This window comes from Etheostoma cragini, chromosome 6 (genome assembly GCF_013103735.1).
Source record: "Etheostoma cragini isolate CJK2018 chromosome 6, CSU_Ecrag_1.0, whole genome shotgun sequence".
NCBI classification, from domain to species: domain Eukaryota; kingdom Metazoa; phylum Chordata; class Actinopteri; order Perciformes; family Percidae; genus Etheostoma; species Etheostoma cragini.
The window spans coordinates 2,592,023-2,611,920 of record NC_048412.1 but is presented as its reverse complement, the minus strand read 5'-3'; the positions used below and the strand labels follow the sequence as shown (position 1 = coordinate 2,611,920).

At 40.0% G+C, this 19,898-nt stretch overlaps 1 protein-coding gene across 1 annotated transcript in view; it reads left to right on the top strand.

Annotated features, from left to right (window-relative positions):
- The window catches only part of LOC117945770 (furin-like protease kpc-1), a 209,638-nt gene that overhangs the window by 494 nt on the left and 189,246 nt on the right, over positions 1–19,898 (top strand). The window contains 1 exon segment of the mRNA XM_034873469.1: positions 7,523–7,698. Coding sequence (XP_034729360.1) covers positions 7,523–7,698 — 176 coding nt within the window.

Sequence of the window (19,898 nt, the reverse complement as noted above, 5' to 3'; positions counted from 1 at the left end):
GGGTCCCGCCCAAATTAATACAAAACAACGCAGCGGTTTCAGTAGCATTTTATCCACGCTAACCCTAATTTCCATATGCAGATCTGTCTCTCCCAACAGTCCCTCTCGCCATCACACCATTTCTTGCATTCTAATGCATTCTCACATCTTTACAAAATCCCCCCTACCGCCACACGCCGTGGATGTGCTCGATTTATCGACTTCCACTTCGTTATTTCTGCACGTTTGACTTGTCCCGTGAGGAGATATGCACGATAAACGCGCTGTTTTGCATTATCTGTTTTGCACGTTTTATTACCAGGAGTCAATGGAGACAATAAAAAAATGGACTCGTCTGAAGATTTTTTTTCTTCTTCTTCTTACGAGGCATCAACCTCCCGTTCTGCTTTCAACAGGAGGCTGTCCGTCTGTGTGAAGGCTCTTTCGCCTGGAAGGGAAAGGTAAGCGCTTTTTTTTGTGTCACGACAAAGCTACAAACTCAAACCTTCTATGCACTGTATTACATGGAGGGAGTGAGGTGTGCACCTGTTTAACCCCTTCCCTCCCCTGCTCTCCCCTCCCCTCCCCTCGCCCTTCGATGCAACATTCTCGTTTCCTGGCTTTGATGCACTGGACGGGGTAGAATTTTGGTTTTAATTCAAGATTCAGGACTAACAATAGGACTGGAAGCTTGATTCAGACCTCATCCTTATGTGTCACAAAAAAATGTCATGATGAACTATGAAGTGGGACTTTATTAAGGGTGGTGCCTACCAGCAAGGTAATAACCAGGTGTTGTGATTACTTGCATGTATTTTAGGCTTCTTGATAAATGTAATGAACTGTGTCTAAAGGACAAACATATGGGTAGTTACTACTGGATGCTACAGAAGCAACATTGCTTGAAATGTTGCCCTACTGTCAAATTAATGCGCATGCGCAGATATAATGATGAACGCGGATTTACGACACTGCACGATCTGTTCCCATAGACGGATAAAGAAAGTCCGTTCGCCTCCACCGGAAAGCTAACGACGTTAGTTTAGCTAACAGCTAGTTCGGCTAACCACTAGCTGAGACAGCAAGTAAAAGACCCTCAAAACTTAAAAAAAAAAACGTTAAAATATATAACAAGTGTTACGTCAGTTCTACTTAACTTGTGCTCATTTAAAATATAATCACTCAATAGTTATTCTTCTACGTCTTAATTTAGATGTAGGTAGCTTTTTCCACTGTTTAGTTTGAGTAGCGTTAGCTGAATCAAGCTGTCAGCTAGCGGTTAGCCGAATAGTGTACGGATTGTGTACCGACAAATAGTTTAAAAATAAAATGATTAGACCTCGTGGTGTCTGGCTGGAGCTAGCTGAGCATAGACCTTTTTCCCCATGAGAGGTTTTGACTTGGCACAGAAGGAAAAGCACAGGTCTCAGTAACTTGTAATGTTAACCATGTTGCATTCAGGTTCCCAGGCAAGCCATTCCAAAGAGCCAGCTTGCACATAGACAGAACCTGACACACTGAAATGGAATGCACCCATTGTTACAATTATTTAATTTAGGGCTGGGCAATATGGAGTAAATCAAATATCATGATATTCTTGACCAAATACCTCGATATCGATACCAGAACGGTATGGTAGTGTTGACTATTGGTGCTTTCCCAAATATTTACACAATGAGATATTTGATAAATAATCATCAGTTATGTGGATATCATAACTAAGTGGGTAGAGGCAAATAATAGAACAGTTACACCAGTCTGTTAAGACCAGGAAATGACATCACTTTACTGTAATGTAGCCTTTAAAATCAGGAAAAATCAACACTTATGTCATATTACGATGTTCAAAATCTAAGACGATATCGAGTCACGTATCTTGATATTGATATAGTATCGAGATATTACCCAGCTCTTATTTAGTTACACTTGTGCTTTCTATGGAGCCCTGAAACTGACAAGTCAAAATTAAACAATTTCTTAATTTCTATAGCATTTATTTATATTGAATGTAATCATTTACATTATATACTTCCGCAGAGTTTAAAAACTAATTTTACCATTTTACTTTCTACATCGCCAGTTTCCCTTTTTAGTGTGTGTGTGTGTGTGTGTGTGTGTCTTCATAAAACTACAGCACCCATTGCACGTGTAGTTTCCTTTTCTCTGTTGTTGCTGCTCAGCATCCAGGTAGTAGGAAAATATTGCATTAACGATACTACTCGCGATAAATAAACCGATATTGAAGTGTACTCACTTCTGCATTTCTGCTGCTTTCAATATTGTGCCAAAATACAAAAAATTGCTAGTTGGATTTTAAACAAATGAAAGAGAATAATTTCAAAATTCTTTCATTTTAATCTGAAACACCTGGAATAATTTCAAAATTCTTTCATTTTAATCTGAAACACCTGGAACACTTCCTTGTTTTGTGATTTTCAAGTGTTCATGCATTATTCCAAGATGCCCCCCCCCCAACCTTGTAGTCACACTGCTACTGTTGCTGTGATAACACATTTTTGGAGGCTATATTGTTCTCTCGTTTACAATAGAAAGCAGATACAAACAATGGATACCTTTTTTTTTTTTTAATCAGATGAATTGATTTTATTAGTGTTGATGATTGGATTTGATTTGGATGTAGTGGCCAGCAAGGGTTAGCCTGGAAATCCAAACCCAATTCATCCGGACTAAGAATCTGGCATTGAGTCGCCCATCTCGAGGAGCGGCACCAAGCGTGCGTTTGAAAATCTCAATGCACGCAATTGGATAACACTACGACCAATCACAACAACACGCAGGATGACGTATCCAGAGACCCGTACGCTTAGCTACCAACGGAGCTAACTGGTAGATCCGACTAGAGCCCGACCGATATACCGGCGAGCCAATATTAGGCATTTCCCAAACTATCAGTATCTGCATTTCTATTGGCCGATACAAAATATTCATTCATCAGAATCATTTCTAATGACAAATTCATATGATTCTGACGGTCAACCATGGTATGAGCGAGGCCTGAAATTTACACCCGACCACCTGCCAAATACGGATGGATGTTGCAATTGGTGGGTGACACTGTCTATCTACCTGCCACGTTGGCTGGTAGCCAATGAGAATGTAGTGATTCAGACGCGTTATTATCAGTAAGCAGGGTACGTAGTTGCTTATGGGCCCCTTACCAATCAGGGGCCAACATCACTGGAAGACAGTGATTGACAGCCGGGGCCCCCTATCACATTTTCATTAATCGCTACAATCCCAGCAGTCCCAGGTGCAATCCGACCAATCAGTAATGAGAAAGGTCTAATTCATTTCCGTGTTTCTGATATGAAGACGAGACGTGTGTGACTCGAACATGTCACATTTACCAACAAAACGTGCAGCAAAAGACGTCCTGCCCACATGAAAACATTTTAACATCAATGTACGGTGTAACGTTTTTCACTATAAAGTTGCTGAATAATGCAAACACAAACACACACAGTGGATGCAGGAAAAACCACATATGAGATGTCCAGGACAACCTAAATTGAGGACAGTTATGTTATTGTAGGTGCAATGAAAAGTTAAAGTCCAATAAGGACTTTATCAAACTGTATGAATGTGTGTCCCAGCCTAGGACAGGAAAGGATGCCTTTATGCTGGATTATCAAGGCAGCCCCCCCTCCCCCCTTATATAGCGAGTGATGAAGGCGCAATGTCCACAAGCAGGCTACCATGAATAGGACAGGATAAGATTATTATTATCTCTATTCTTTGATTATTTTAGGTTTTAGGTTTCATATCTTAAGTTTGTACTTTGATACATTTTATTTATCAGCACTTTAATATATTTTGATGTTCCTCTGTTCTGTTGTGACATTAAAACAAATTATTTGAACTACAAATAACTAATAAGCTACAAATCCTATTTTAAATACTAAAAGATAACCTCTTTGTTTGGTGCAGATTATTGCAAAAATAACACTACATGACCATCTATTCTGTGTATAAGCAGATATATATTATTTGTGTTTCAATGAGAATGATGATCCAACAAATGGATCATTCCCTCAATATCATGAATCATATCGCAATTGCAACATCAGTCAAAATAATTGCAATTTGACATTTTCCCCATATCGTGCCGCCCTAATTCAGATTGATATTCTCTACAGGTGTACGAGAGAGTGCACATAGTTTATCACAGGTTAATAAAAGAGTCGATAAATGAATCGGTGTTATAATCAGCTGAGCTTAATTCCTTCGGACATAGAGTGCTTGATATAGTGGCCTTTGCGTTCAATTCACCCTACAGCATCACAACCATTCTTTGTTGCTGCTTCAGTGCTGCACAGCCAGCTACATCAGCACCATCTTGCCAGTCAGAGTTAATTATTAAGGGCTTAGGTCTGCACATGGACGGTAAGGTACATGTCCCTACCATTGTTTTGCGAGGACATAATTGTCTCTAGCAAAATTTGAGCAAACTCAAAAAAAGTTGTGTAAATGATTTTTTGTGCCATCAATGTAATGGACAAACTACAGGAAAATATCCCCATGTATGGAGATTTCAATGTCTTACTTTCCCCCGTTGATTGGAGAGACAGACATATGTTCTTCTCCGATGGGACAATAAAGTTCTCTTCAATTGGGAATGCTTTCTAACATTGAGAGCTGGACTCCAGTGAAAGGATCGGTCCATGCCCTTGCCAGTTGCCTTGTGAGCAGTAATAAAGTGATATTTCCCCTGTGGCCAGACACTTAAAATAGTTTGACTTCAAAACAGCCATCTATAAGTTTGGTTGGAGTAATAATCTGGACTTTTTAAAATAATGTTATCCTATGACCGGGAGTTTGACCTCTGGAAATCCTGTACGATACAATTCCACCATTAAGGCCCCCTTTTTAGGGGGTATAGTCCGAGGCATGTAATGACTTTGCATAATGAGTTACATTCTCTTTTTCTCATTGGGTCTGCTTTCTAAAAGATCTCAGCTAGTCCCTTTTATCTCCAGCGAAAAACCCTCGTGGCCACAGTTTGATCAATTAAACTCCTGAAAAGGCCCCCCCTTCTTTCAGTCCTCGGCCTGAGAGGAATATAAAGTTATCAGTCTTCCCAAGCGATATGAGGACGGAAATAAGTAGTTTGTCTATAAAAATGTCCAGGTACTTTATCAGCGTCCCAGTAGGCCCCGAGGCCCTGACACTGTTCAATGTGGCTCTCCTCCTCTCCAGTCTCGTGTGCTCTCCCTTTCTCCCTCCCTCTCCCCCTGTCTACTCCATCTCTGCCCGAGGCCCGCTCCTCGCTGGGTGGGGTGTACGCTGCCGGCCCTGCACCTCCAGTGGGATTGACTGGGGCCCGAGCCCCAAGTGAGGTTATCGATTTCAATCAGTGGCTTGGGAGATTGGAGCTGAATGATGCTGTAGACTTTAAACGGGGGCCAGCTGCAGTGCTTGTTGTTTGGTGGGGGGGAATGCTGCAGGAGGAGGCACTATTCTTTTGAAGAGAAGTCAGATAAACATACAAAAAGAATTATATATATATAGTGAAGGATCTTAATCTTCTAGTTTGGAGTTCCACTGTATGCTAGTGGGTGTATTTTTGGGAGTGAAACGGCCCAAATAGACAGCAGTACAACATTACCGACAACAGATTTCATACTAACAATAATGTAAAGCTGAAACTAACATTTATTTTCATTATCAATTCATTTGTTGATTATTTTCCTAATCAAATGTATTAGTTGATTTGTAAAATGTCAGAAGATGGTACAAAAAAGGTTCATCACAATTTCCAAAAGCTCAAGTTTTCATTTTCAAATAGCTTGATTTGTCCGACCAACAGTCTAAAACCCTAATTTTGGAATTTAATAATCATTGAAGATTAACACAAAAAACAGCACATGTTTCCATTGAGAAGCTTAAACCACAGGATTGACTAATTAATAGGGGTGGCGGGAAAAATCTCTACAGCATAGTATCGCAATATTTTAAGTGGCAATACTGTATCGATACACAGGCGCCAAGTATGGATCTTTTATTATATATTATATGTGTTGTTCAGTTTATCCCATTTTGCAGCAATACAGTTGAAGTGATATGAATAAGTTTCCTTTTGGGGACGTCATTTGAAATTGGGGAAAAATTAGAAGTTGGAAAAAAGGTTAGAAATTGCAATATATCGCAAAATATTGCAATATGTTTAAAAAATCGCAATAATATCGGATCGTGGCATAAGTATCGTGATGATATCGTATCGGGAGGCGTCTGGTGATTCCCCCCCCCCCCCCCCCCCCCCCCCCCCCCCCCCCCCGCTTCCTAATTAATTGACTAATAGTTGAAACTCTAATTAGATGCAGCCTTTTAGTGTGTAAAACAACTGTCTGAATACATAAGACAACATTTTACATCCTATATACAGTAGTGCAATGGGTGTTTGTTTTTGTTGTTGAGTAGATACTGAGAAGAGTGAGGTGACAACTTTTTGTTCCATCATCGTTCACAGGAAAGTGTGGGCATAAAGAAAAGATAAAGTTCCTGTTTTGCTTAAAGAGGGAAGTTAGTTCACAGAGTGAGAGCGCCGCTGTTTTTCTGCTCTCAGAAGCATTTGCATCAAGGCCAGGAGATTAAACGTGTGGGTTGGGAACTGGAGAGAGTGTTGTCTCGCTTGGGTCCGTCCCCCCCCCCCCCCCCCCCCCCCCCCTCCGATGCCAGAGTTCTAGTTTTCATTGCACTGGGTGAAAGATTTCTCCTGGACGATTCACTCTCTGGCTACAGGTGGGTGGTTCACATGCTGGAGGTGGCAGCCACTGTGGATTTCAAGTAAAAGTACAGAGGAGGTGGCTGTGGGCAAATGTGTTCAATACTCTGCACTGAAATGCTAAATCCCACACTCTATAAATTCATTTGGGTGGTTAAATGATATTTGGAGTGTAATGTTATTATTTAAAACCGTAGGTGTTTGGGTTTTTCTAATATGGATATTTAATGTATGTCAGTTTTTCTACTTTCTTTAGAGAACCAATGATGATGTGCATATCCAGTGGGATACCAAATACTGTTTTATATCAGTGATAATATAATGTCTGACATGTAGAGTGGAAAAATGAATGAGCGACTATTTAGATTGTTGTAATTGTCCCTATTTTCCAGCAAAAATGCTACACAGCTGCTGGTTCCAGCTTCTCAAATGTGAAAATATGATGTGGTTCTTTGTCATATTATGTGTGATGTCAGACAAAACTAGCTATTTTAATATGTCACATTTTGGCCTTTTTAACATTTCTTAAATGTATTCCTCAAAAATAATCCTCAGATAAATTGAGAATGAAATCATCAATAGTTGCAACCTTACTGGCATGACATTCACTGTGTAATACTTATTCACATCAGTGTTATGGAAGGCTTTAAGGTGTCAACACTGGTCTTAGTTGTAGAAACGCACTCCTACATCATTATCCTATGCAGGAATGTGGGTTAAGACTGACACAGCGTCCTAAATCATCCATTATTGACATGGATTTGTTAACTATTCATGGTCTGATACATCTTCTTTTTAAAGGCACCATGTTCAGTGCGGTTGTGCTGGTGCTCGGCTGCCTGCTGCAGATGAAACTAGTGACCACAGAGGGGCATCGTGGGACCAACCGCCATGTCTTCTATGCAGTGCAAATGGACGGAGGCATCAGTGCCGCCAGGGCTCTGGCCGAGGATCACGGACTGGAGTTCATACAACCGGTAAGGGCATGTTTAAAACCCCCTGTTGTTGCCTCCACAAATGGGCCTGTGTTTTTTACAGTTACTGGGGTTTTTTCTATAAGCCGCCAAAGTGCTTACTTCTGTTTCCTATTTGAGAGGGATATCTGACTTTCATCAAATTACAGCAGCAAATATTTCATATCTGATCAAAGACACATAGAGTAGGCTGTCCACACAGCGTGACACACACATATGAAAAGACACGTACATGCACACAGAAAAGCGCACGCATGCACATATACAGATACTCTTGTATCTAGCCAAGCTCAGTTCATGCCTGTGAGAAACTCCTATATGTGGAATAGGCTCCAGTTGAATGTCTTTGGATATGATTGGGTCTTTACCCATTTGCCCGAGTTTTAATCTGTCATGCTGAAATCTTTCCATTTGTCAGAAGACTAGATGGGATTTATCCACATCAATACCTTAAAGGTTACTTTGGTTGTTGAGTCTGGAAGTGTGTCGGCTCCCTCAAAAAAAAAAAATGTTCTCGGCTGCAATAAAAAATAAGGGCCTTGGAGCAGGTCTTTGATAGGTGGAATGTAGTAGATCTTTTTGTGAGAGCGAGTTCAAAGAGGCTGTTTAAGGGCATTACATATTTAAAAAACACAACTTCTGATTATCTTTTTATGAAAAATCCACAGAATGATTTTAAAAGGTAAGCACTCTTCTGAATTGACATTATAGGGTGTATATACAGTAGTCCATGATTGACATCATGCTCCATGTGAGTCTTTTATTTAACTTCTTTCAAAGAATCAAAACTGATTCCTAGAATAAAATGTGCTATTAGATTTAAATACATTGTGTTAGCAATCCATCGTCGGAATTTTAGATGGAAAAGCACCCGGACACTGTAAGTGTATGACCTGAAATACAGTAAGGATGAAACAAACATTGAATATGGACAGTCCCATTTTATATATGTAAAGCAAAATAGTGAATTTCCTGAATTTTAGATGTTTATCATTTTCATAGTTCTGGCCCTTCAATTGAGAAAATCCCACATTACATCACACCTCCAGAGTCTCCCAGAGTCCCCTCCAAAATGTTTTGGTTGCTCTTCATTCTTTTAAAGATGGGCTGCAACTAATAATCCCTTTCATTGTTGATTCATCTGTCTTTTTGTAAATCTAATTATTTCTTTGTTTAATCAATCGTTAGGTAAGAAAAATGTCAGAAAATGGTAGAAAATAAAGTTGATTATGTTTTCCAAAACCCAAGAGGACATAATCAAAAGTCTTGTTTTGTCCACAACTCAAAGATATTCAGTTGACTGCAATCAGAGAATTTGAAAAAAAATTATAATTTTTATATATATATACGTGTGTGTATGTCTATATATGTACATACTGTATATAAAAAATATTCACATTTTTAGAAGCTGGAATCTATAACTTTTTTTTCTCATAAAAAATGACTCAAACTGATTGTTTATCAAAATAGTTTTCGATTAACTTAATAGTTGACAAATAATCGATTAATCTTTGAAGCTTTAATTAAAAGCATATTGCACTTTTTTCTTTGGTGGCGGATTTGTGTTCTTCCATCGATATGTGCTCACAACAGACAATCCAAAGCTGGGATTTTAACTTATTGATGAGTGGAGGTGTGTGTTTTGACATTATTGATGAGATTTAGAGCGAGTGTCCGCTGGCCTTGTGTGAGACGGTGTGCAGCGCTGGCCCTGGGGAACAGGGACGCAAGCTCATTTCGACCTTGGCCCCCGTTGCTGCTGCTGCTGCCGCTGCTGCCGTCTGGATCATGAATAAAACATCTCTTTGACCTTTATCAGGAGTGTATTGGACAGTCCACCCCCGTCTCTGTCTTCCTCTCTGCCTGTCTCTCTCTCATTGTCCCTCATGTATGCACACAAACACCTCTGCCTCTTCCTGCATTGTCTTCTGCTCTTTCAAAGACCACCGGTAGTCCCCCGATAAAGTGACCACTTGTTATTACCAAAACAAAAGATAAAAACATGTTTCCATTTACATGTATTTATTCATACATGTATATGGCGCTATGACACCCATATTTGCAATAACTATAGTTTTGTTAGTTCACACTCTGGTTTTACATTGACATTGTGAAATGATGCAACTATCCTGTAGCATTGTAGAAATAAATGAATTTATTTAAAAAATTAATCTTTTATTTTTCACTGGCAAGTCATTAAGAACAGGTTCTTTTTTTACAACAGGTGGCATAGCCACCTAGGAAAAGGGAAGGATGGCTACATAATAAATACATTAGAAATGTATACAGAAATGACATAAAATGCAATTTGAAATACTACACAGAAAACTTTAACCATCTATAACAAGATAAGTGCACAAGCACATGGTTGAGTAACAGAAGAACAAACCATTCAAATATTTAGCTTGACAATTATTATGTAGAGAAGCAATGACATATGTCTGTAAACAAGGAGGAGATGACGGTTTTGAAGGATGAAACAGAAATTATTTTTGTCCAGTTTGAGAATCTTTTGCAGGGCATTCCAGTCACGAGCGGCAGCAGATTGAAAAGATGCGAGACCAGAGGCAACGTTGGTTTTGGAAATGCTGAATTGAAGGGGGCATTTGTGGCAAACCAAATAGGGGAATGGTAAAGAGTGTCACGTTTTGCAAGCAAACCTGTATATAGTGTCACCATAATCTAACATGGCTAGAATTGGCATATGAATAAGATTGAGTTTGGCACACACTTGGGTTACGGTTCATTCGTGAAGAGAACACATCTCCAAAGTGCCAGACACCATCGAATGTGAGCATTTTCACACTCAATGGATGAACCATTAACCTAACCCTAACACCAGATACTGACTGGTTCCCTCAGTCAGTAAAAAGGTGTGGGGCCAAATATGGAGCCTTGGGGGACACCCTTGGTGACAGGGAAAGAATAGGAGAAAAGGTTTTCAAATCTTCCACGTTGCACCCGGTGAGAAAGATGATTGGAAAACCAAACCAGTAAATAATCAGTGACATTGCATTGTGGTCCACGGTATGGCTGCACGATATGAGGAAAATATGTAATTGCGATTATTTTGACTGAAATTGCGACTGCGACATGATTCACTATATTTTTGCGAATGATCGTCTTTGTATCGTTAATATATATCACATTGAAAGAAATTAAAATGATTCTAGTGTGATTTTTGCGAGGATCTTTACCAAACAAAGATTTTTTTCTTTAGTCTGTAGGATACTATCTGTAGGCTGGGACATCTCTGCAGCACCACAATAATTCCTTCAGAATGGTTTGACACACATTTTGCCAGTAACAAATATTACGCCCCTCTGCGATTTGGAGTAGTCATTGCAGTAGTCCATCTTTTGATTTCGATACAATTGCAATTAATTGTGCAGCCCTAGGGCGCCCTGGTAGCTCAGTTGGTAGAGCGGGCACCCATCTACAAAGGTTTACTTCTCGATGCAGTGGGCCCGAGTTTGATTCCGACCTGCGGCCCTTTGCTGCATGTCATTCTCCCCTTTCACTTCTTCAGCTGTCCTCTTACTAAAGGCCTAAAATGCCCCCAAAAACATCTTTAAAAATGAACTAATACAAATATTTGGGTATTTAAAAATCCAAAATGCCGATATATATATATATATATATATATATATATATATATATATATATTACCGGTCAAAATTTTGGGGTCACTCACAAATTTCCATTGGACTCCATTATAGACAGAATCCCAGCTGAGATAAATTGCCTTGTTTTTTTTAACCAGGGCAGCAGTTTCCAGATTACATTATGTGCTTACATAATTGCAAAAGGGTTGTTTAATGTTTTCTTAGTTAGTTTTTTAAAATAATATCAGATTAGTAAACAAAATGTGCCTTTGGAACATTGAATGAATGGTTGCTGATAATGGGAAATGTAGATATGGCATTAAAGATCAGCCACCCACTCAGATCAGCTGGTATCAGTGGTAAACTTTTGACCGGTAGTGTATATATATTTTTTAAATCCAGGAACGCATAACAAAACAGATTTCCCTAACATTACTTATTTGTAGTTATTAGTTCTCATTTAAATAATATAATTAGTTTAATTGTCACAAGCAAACAAAGGAACATCAAAATATTTTAAAGTTCTGATAAATAAAATGTAGAAAAATACAAACTTAAGATAGGAAACTTAAAGAAAAACCTAGTGTTGCCAACAGGGATGTTGTAGAGCGTCCTCTGGTGGACAAACTATGCAACGCCAACACTCACAACATGGTTGACCGTCGGTTTTAATTTTTTAAATATTCATTTATCAGAATAATTTATTTTTCATCATACATTATTTTGATGAATGAATATTAAAAATATATACATTTATATTTTTTAAATCATCCATTTTAAATGCAGTTACCAATAGATCGGGAAATGCCTACTATCGGCCAATACATTGTTCGGGCTCTATAACACAACCACACCCAGATTGAAAGCCAGACTGTGGTTCGGAGATGATACCGTTCACATAAAGGTGTTTGGCAAGTTGTTTGTTGACAAGTTTTGCCAGAATTTTAGACACACAAGGCAATGGATGGCTATTGGCCTGTATTTGTGTAGGTCAGCGAATGGATGCTGTGGTGCGATTCTGTAGTAATCCATTGTCAAGGATATGCAGTAAGTGTGTTTGTGTGTTAATAAAGTGTCCAACCCAGGCCCCCCCCCATTCCACACAGGTCCAATCTGCTGACGGACTAGTCTGTCGCCAGAAGCTGATGCTAAATGTCATTGACACTGAATTGTCTTTGTTAAGTCAAACCTATTGTTAATAATGTAATGAAGATGCCAGCACTTCGCAATTTGTTATGATATGTATATATATTTTTGGAATGGAATGAAACGTGTGACAAGCCGTGCGCCAGCTTGGGAGGGTTGTGATGTCGGCTGGCATTCCAGTGGTGATGCCGCACGACTGGAGTGGGAATCAAATGTCTCCATGCTGGCACTCCACGTATTGTTGGTCTCTTTGATTTAGTGTACAGCATCCAGGAAAATGTCATCTCATCTCTCCATTGTGCAGACTTGACATATCCATTTTGCAACTGTAAAATACAAAGAAAAACAAAGCCAAATACCCCCGATGATGTCTTTATGCCACATAGACAGATTCACTCTGATCCATTGCAGTTGCCTTTTCGGTAGCAGATGCACTGAAACCTTCCCTGTCAGTCTTTATGATTTCTAAAAGAGATTGAGTGTATCTAGCCACATTTTTCTTTACACTTGCCTTACACCTTGCTCATTTAAAATGTGTTTAAAGACGGCTGATAGTTTGTCAACGTTCCTTTTTAAATTGGAGGGTAAACCGGCTCGTTCCCACTGATGCGGGGAAATGCAGCAAAAATCTAAACAAAGAAACAAATGCAACAAACGCAGTGCACCCAGGATGCTCTTGCTTGTAATTATTAAAAGCAGTGTGGCAGTACCGATGTGAATTCAAAGATTACTGTCATACAATGGCGAGTCTCATCTCCAACCAAGGATGTGGTGGTTGCAATCATTATGAGCCAGGGTGAAAGAGAGGCTCTGACTAGGCAGGTAATAGCAGCATTTACAGGTGCAGGTTTTGCACACAATGGCAAAGAAAAAAGAACCTGATCGCGATCTAAAATAGATGAGTTTCTGTTTCACTTTATGTCTGCACAAAACAACCGCACAGCTACTTAATATTGCACGCTGATTAACAGAAGCCTCAGCTCGCAGGCTTACTTACAATACAGCCGACCCAGTTTTAAATTACATCACATGATACCGCATTGTTTACAGGTATTATTTCTTGCTTACTTAAGAGTTTGCAAATCCGATCAGAGCCAGATTAGGTCTATGTGTTGCATTGTTTTTATTTTAGCTGATATCACTGCTTTAAGTGTGTGTGTGTGTGTGTGTGTGTGTGTGTGTCAGGAAGTCCCTGGTCTCCATCCAATGGTGAAAGGCCTCCCAGATTCCCCTTCTCCCCAGTAAGGTGGAATATTGCTGGAAGATTACCATATCATTAGCATAACATTACTGCGGCACAGCTTGGCTTGCTGTCTCCCAACGTGCTATCAGCCCATCAAGAGATTCAATCCCCAATCTGCTCCGTGCCCCCTACCCCCCAAACCACCCCCTTCCCTCTGTACTCGCGAGGTGTGTTTTCCATCTGAGTAAAGCAGATGTAATTGAGGTAGAGCACTGGATTTACCGGCTAAATGAAATCACACAAACGCTTCAGGATCAGCCGGGGCCGCAGTTGTACACATTCAGAGAGTTTCTTTCCACTATTCAGAATTTCTAATATCCTCTCAGAAATAGCCCCAGTCAGATGTTAAGCTATGTCAAGCCTTACCCTGGCTGGATTACTGTGTGTGTGTGTGTGTGTGTGTGTGTGTGTGTGTGTGTGTGTGTGTTTGTCTGTGTGTGTGTGTAAAAGACAGAAAAGCCAATGTGCCACCATCTTCTCCCTTGCCCTTTCCTCTTCCTTTTCTGTACCGTAGGGCACCCAGGGGCGCAAAAAGGGACACCAATCCTCTAATGGTTGGAAGAGAGGGCCCATTCCATTAGTCAGGGGGCCCAGAGTTCACCGCTGCTCCTCGGCGCGAGGAGGGCGGAGAGAGCGAAATGGAGGCAGGTGTTGGCCGGGGGCAACGCAGAGGGCACCAGCTGCATGCTGGGAAATGCACTTTTTTTTTCTCCCCCATCCCTATTCCTTCTCTCTCGATTTCCATTACCTCATGCAAGTACAGATGCACACACCTTGCGCATATAGCAAGCGCGCACACACACACACACACACACACACACACACACAGAGTCTGACTTCCTCTCACCTGCTTTGTCCCCAATTTTAATTCATCTCAGTAAGCTTTTCTCCATTTTCCTTATCTCTTTCTCTCTCTCCCTTACACACTCGTTTGTCACTCATTCACTCACGCCTATCTCCAGTCCCCCCCTCCCCCTCCCCTTATTCCTTCCTCGCTCATGCCTCACACTCATTTGTATATGGAGAAAAGACTTGACTTGAGGAATATGTGGAGAAGATGTGGTTTCCCTCCCATGTGGGAAACTCTGGCGGGAGATGAAGGTAGAGAAGAAGAAGAAGAAGACGAAGAAGGGGGTGAGGAGGGGGAGGAGAGCAGAAATTATGCTACCACTCCCTCTCTTTCCCTTCCTCTCTCTCCCTGGGCTGAGATGATGTATGGCTGCAAAGGCCACATGTTGGCCGTGTGATGGATTAAAGCACTTTGTAGGAAAATTACTGAGAGCGCCTCAGCACACCCGAGTCTAGCCCTCAATAAAACTCTCTTCAATATTGAAATGGAGAGCGAGATAGGGAAAGAGATAGATGGAAGATAAAGGAAGATGTTGGACGAGAGCAGCGAGTTGTGGTAGGAGCACACAAACGCGCTCATGCACATTGCTCTTAGAGGTGAAACGGAATATTGAGAAATATTGTACGTTGTATGGCTTTACTGTTGGGATTTTGCATGTTTTTGTTTGCAGAGGGTTTATAAAAAAGAGCTTAAAGGCAAGTTAGTGAAAGTAAACCAGATTGTATGAAGTTGTGGTTTATTATCAGCTTTGCGGATGAACTTTTATGAGATGTATGTCAGTTTCTGCTGCTGTCGAGTTTCATCTTCTGCTCCAGTTTCAATGATTCTAATTTCTTTCCTAAAGTAATAATCCATTCCAAACCTGGAAACCTGCAGATCACTGTAGATTGTGTTTGTCCTTAAGGAAAATGATCTTTCCTTGTTAAATTAATTGTAAGTTGTTATGATTGATATTTATTTGATATATTACTTTTAACTGAGTGGGACTCATGAAGGACAGAAATAAGTGTGACTTGGACTTGGAATGTAATGACTTAATACGTGGGCGTAGAGTGCGGGAAGACTGTTTATACAATACTCAACTAATTCCCACATATATATATATACTGTATATATTGTAAACTAAATATTTTGTAAAAGAGAAAAGGAATTTTTAACTATTTTAATAATCAATTCATCATTTCAGTCAATTCAAGCTGAAATGCCCAACATTGGCTGGCCACAGGATTTGCTGCTTTTATATTTAATATGTGATAGCAAATTAAATATGTTTTTGGAATGTCAAGGGGATTTAGCATCTCCAAGACATCACCTTTGGTCATATTGATTGTGCTCCGCCTTAGTCTAAGAAACCTATGTTGCACCCGGCGGAGCCCAAAGCAAGTTTTAGCAAGTTTTGGACCAACGCAGTTGTCAATTTCCCATCCCGCGCCTACGTTGTGTAAATAATGCACCTGCGCCCATGGGCGTGCTGGTCTTACAGCCGCTAGAGCCCATCCCACAATGACCAACTACTGTTTTGCCATGATGTCTCTCTCTCATGGGTGGGCCAAATTCTCTCGGCGAGCAGAGCAGAAAAAGGGGAGGTAACCTTGCCCCTTATGACCTCATAAGGAGCCAGATTCCAGATCAGCCCATCTGGGGTTTAATCTTCTCAAAGACAGAGCAGGACACCCAGGGCTCTGTTTACACCTATCACCATTTCTAGCCACTGGGGGGGCCATAGGCAGGCTGGGGAAACTACTGGTAAAAAAAACTCATTAAGTGACCTTTTCATGCCCTGGGACCTTTTATACCGCATACGTTTTTTAATATCAGAAATATGTATGTTTGTTTTTTTTAATCCAGTTTGCCCAAAATAACATGGATGCATTGATGTACATTGTATGGAAGCCATACAACACTCTTCACAGGTAAAATGAATGATTCATTTCATTGAATGTGGGGGTTTTATTAAATTTTTAAGCATTTAAAAAAAAATCTAAAATGAAAGGATTTTACTAAACCATCAAACTGTGATGCACTCCACATCCTCTCATCTTAACAATTAGTCAAAATAATTGATCATTTTTGTGTTTTTACACAAAAGAATTAAGGTATAAAGTGATTCAAATTAGGTTCATTGACCAATTTTACAACAGCGTTTTAAAAAAGTGGTAAAGAAACGTCGGAAAAAGCGCCAACAAAAGTTCATTTGTCCATTTTGACCCAGAAGGACAACAAGTCCATGCTCTACGGGAAGACAACACAAGGGTTAATGTAAATACCATACATACATAATACACCCAATAAACACTCAAGCCTAAACTAAAAGTATTTGTCCTAAAAAGCCCATCGATCTCTGTATCTCTGTGTCATTTTAACATGGACTGTAGAACCCGTCCCGCCCCTCCCATTGCCTGCATTTCCTGCCAATACTGTAACCAACCAGGCTTAACTACTCACCCCATTTAGCCCCGAGCATCCCCCTCTCACCCAGCCCTCCCCTATCTCTCCTTCCTGCTTCTCCATATTTGGGACTGTGGAGGCCGCAGCCCCTGTAGCTCTGTTAGCATACACACCAGCTGCTATTTTCTCCATAGGGTAGGATGCCTCACGTGGCTCTCACACTGCTTCAGTACCTCTTGATGTCTGTGTTTGTTTTTGTTTATCCCTCGCGCTCTTCCCTTCCATCCCTCCCTCCATCTCTGTTGCTCTCTCCTCTTTCTGTCTGGCTGTTGGAGGCCGGCAGCAGCAGCGGGGCATGCAACCTGTGGTGCATCACCACTAAAACAACTTGAAGTCTGACTCTGCTGACCAGGGCTGGGTACCCAATTCAATACTTTATATGCATCGACTGAATTTCCTCTCTAAGTATCCAGTATTGAAAAATTATTTGTCATTCAATATCCAATTTCAACACCTAATGAGCAAATCTCATCTGTATCAGTGAGCCAATAAGCATGCAGCACCAAGATCTAATACGTTTTTTGATTGGCTGTCCAATTTTACACGTCGCAGAGGCACGCTGGAAAAACTCTACGTTACGCACCGAGACTGGGCTTGTGTAGTAGGAGATGAAAAATAACTATAAAGATTTGTGCCGTAATGTAAAAACAATTGTTTAGGAACTGGTAATGAAGACACTGTAGCGGTACCGGTGTTACGGTGAATGGAGGAGGACCCAAAAGCAGAGAGCAGGCAGGTAAAGTTGAGCTTCCAATGAGAAGGTTTAATGAACAAGAAACAAAGCACAATCCGACAAAAGGTGTCCAGCAAAACAGGGAAGTAAAAAATTCTAAATGAGGCCAGAGGCAAACGGGAATCACAGGAATAACGAGGGCCAAACACACGCATACACCAAAACAGAAAAAAAGATCTGACCCAGGACAAAGAAAGCAAAATACAGCGGGTACCAAGGTAACAAGAGGCAGGTGACACGAGGGCTGGGAAACAGGTGGAAAAATATCAGGTGATCACAGAGGCGGGAAAGCACAGGAAGTAGAACTGAATGCAAAACGAGACAGAGACCAGGCTTCAAAATAAAACCGTAAGCAGAACATATACGCAGACAGAACCAGGCTGAGAAACATATACATAAAAAACAGACTTAACAATAACATTGGAGATAAACACCAAACCATAACTATCGGTATGGAATATTTTTGAACAACACCCAGCCGTACTGCTGAACTGCCATCAAATGCTGTAGTAAGGCTGGGCGATATAGAGAAAATCATGCATCACGATATTTTTGTACCAAATACCGATCATGCGATATTGATACCGCAACAATATTGTAGTGTTGACTATTGGTGCTTTCACACAATATATACACAATGAGATTTTTGATAACTAATCATCAGTAATGTGGAGATAATGACTAAGTGGGTAAAGGTAAATAATAGAACAGATAACCCAGTCTGGTAAGTTCAGAAAATGACATAAATTTACTGTAATGTACTGCAGCCTTTAAAACCAGGGGAAGATGACACTTATGCCATATTATGGTATCCAAAATCTAAGACAATATCGAGTCTCATATCACAATATCGATACAGTATTTAAAGATTTCCCATCTCTATGCTGTAGTATAAATCAGGCAGAGGGTAGATTTTACTTCAAAGATAATTTAAATAAAAGGAAAAGGAGCTTCTCATGTGTCATCACAACGCTTCATATCCTGTCACTTTTTTTTTTAATTAATCTCTTTTAGCAAACAAAAAAAGAACTCAACGGAAAATAAAAGGACACAGACATGAAAAATAAACAAAATATTAAAAAACAGAGATTAAGGAACAAATAGTGGAACAATCGCATCACAATACCTGCGGCTCTTGTTGAGCATGTGTGCCTTAAATGTGCTTTTTCCTTCAAGTGAGTTGTTTTGAGTTGTGACGCTCGGGTCTTTCAATCATACGCGGCGCTGTATGATAATCTGATTTGGCACTTGAAGAGGGAGCGAAGGCATTTCTTATCCATAGAAATCAATAACAAACGGGCGAGGACTCATAAGAAAATACAGACATGAAAACAAATGTGCAATAACAAAACTGAATCTAGAAAAAAAAACACTGATGCATTGGTTTCACATAGCAAAAATACTACCTTCTATTACACTATTATAATAGTATATAGTTGTACTATAAAATGATTTGGCAACCCGTTTTTTTTAACAATGTAATGACACAGGGTGCCTTATCATTTATATGAAGATCAGACGCAGTTATTTTATGTTTGTATGGCAAATAAAAATCAAACATTTCCCAAAGAGATTCATTTCAAAAACAACTTAAAATAAAAAGATATCAACACTTAGAGCATTCATATCTCACAGTGACTCTCAGAAACTGGTTCATGCATTCATCTCAAACAGGCTAGACCACTGTAATGGTCTAAATACATAATCATACATATCTTTTATAATAATATGAAAGGTGTAAATAAAGATGAATGTGAAATCACTTAATTGGCTCCCGGTACATTACAGTACTTGTGTGTGTGTGTGTGTGTGTGTGTGTGTGTGTGTGTGTGTGTGTGTGTGTGTGTGTGTGTGTGTGTGTAAAGACAGAAAAGCCAATGTGCCACCATCTTCTCCCTTGCCACCGTGTGTGTGTATGCATTCTACTGATGCTATATTCTTATGGTTATTTTGTTTATGCTACATGTTTATGCCTATATTATCTTTCAATGTAAAGTACTTAGACTGTAGGTGTGATGAAATGTGCCTTATAAAAAATTTTGCAATTGCCAGTTTGTATTTAATTAGAACTTTTAGGGTTGTTAGTTTTTCAAGTGTCGCAGCTGGAGAGGAGCCGAGGACGAACCAACAGAGTGAATGGAGTAACTTTTCTATTTCTGTATTTCCTGCAGTTCTGGT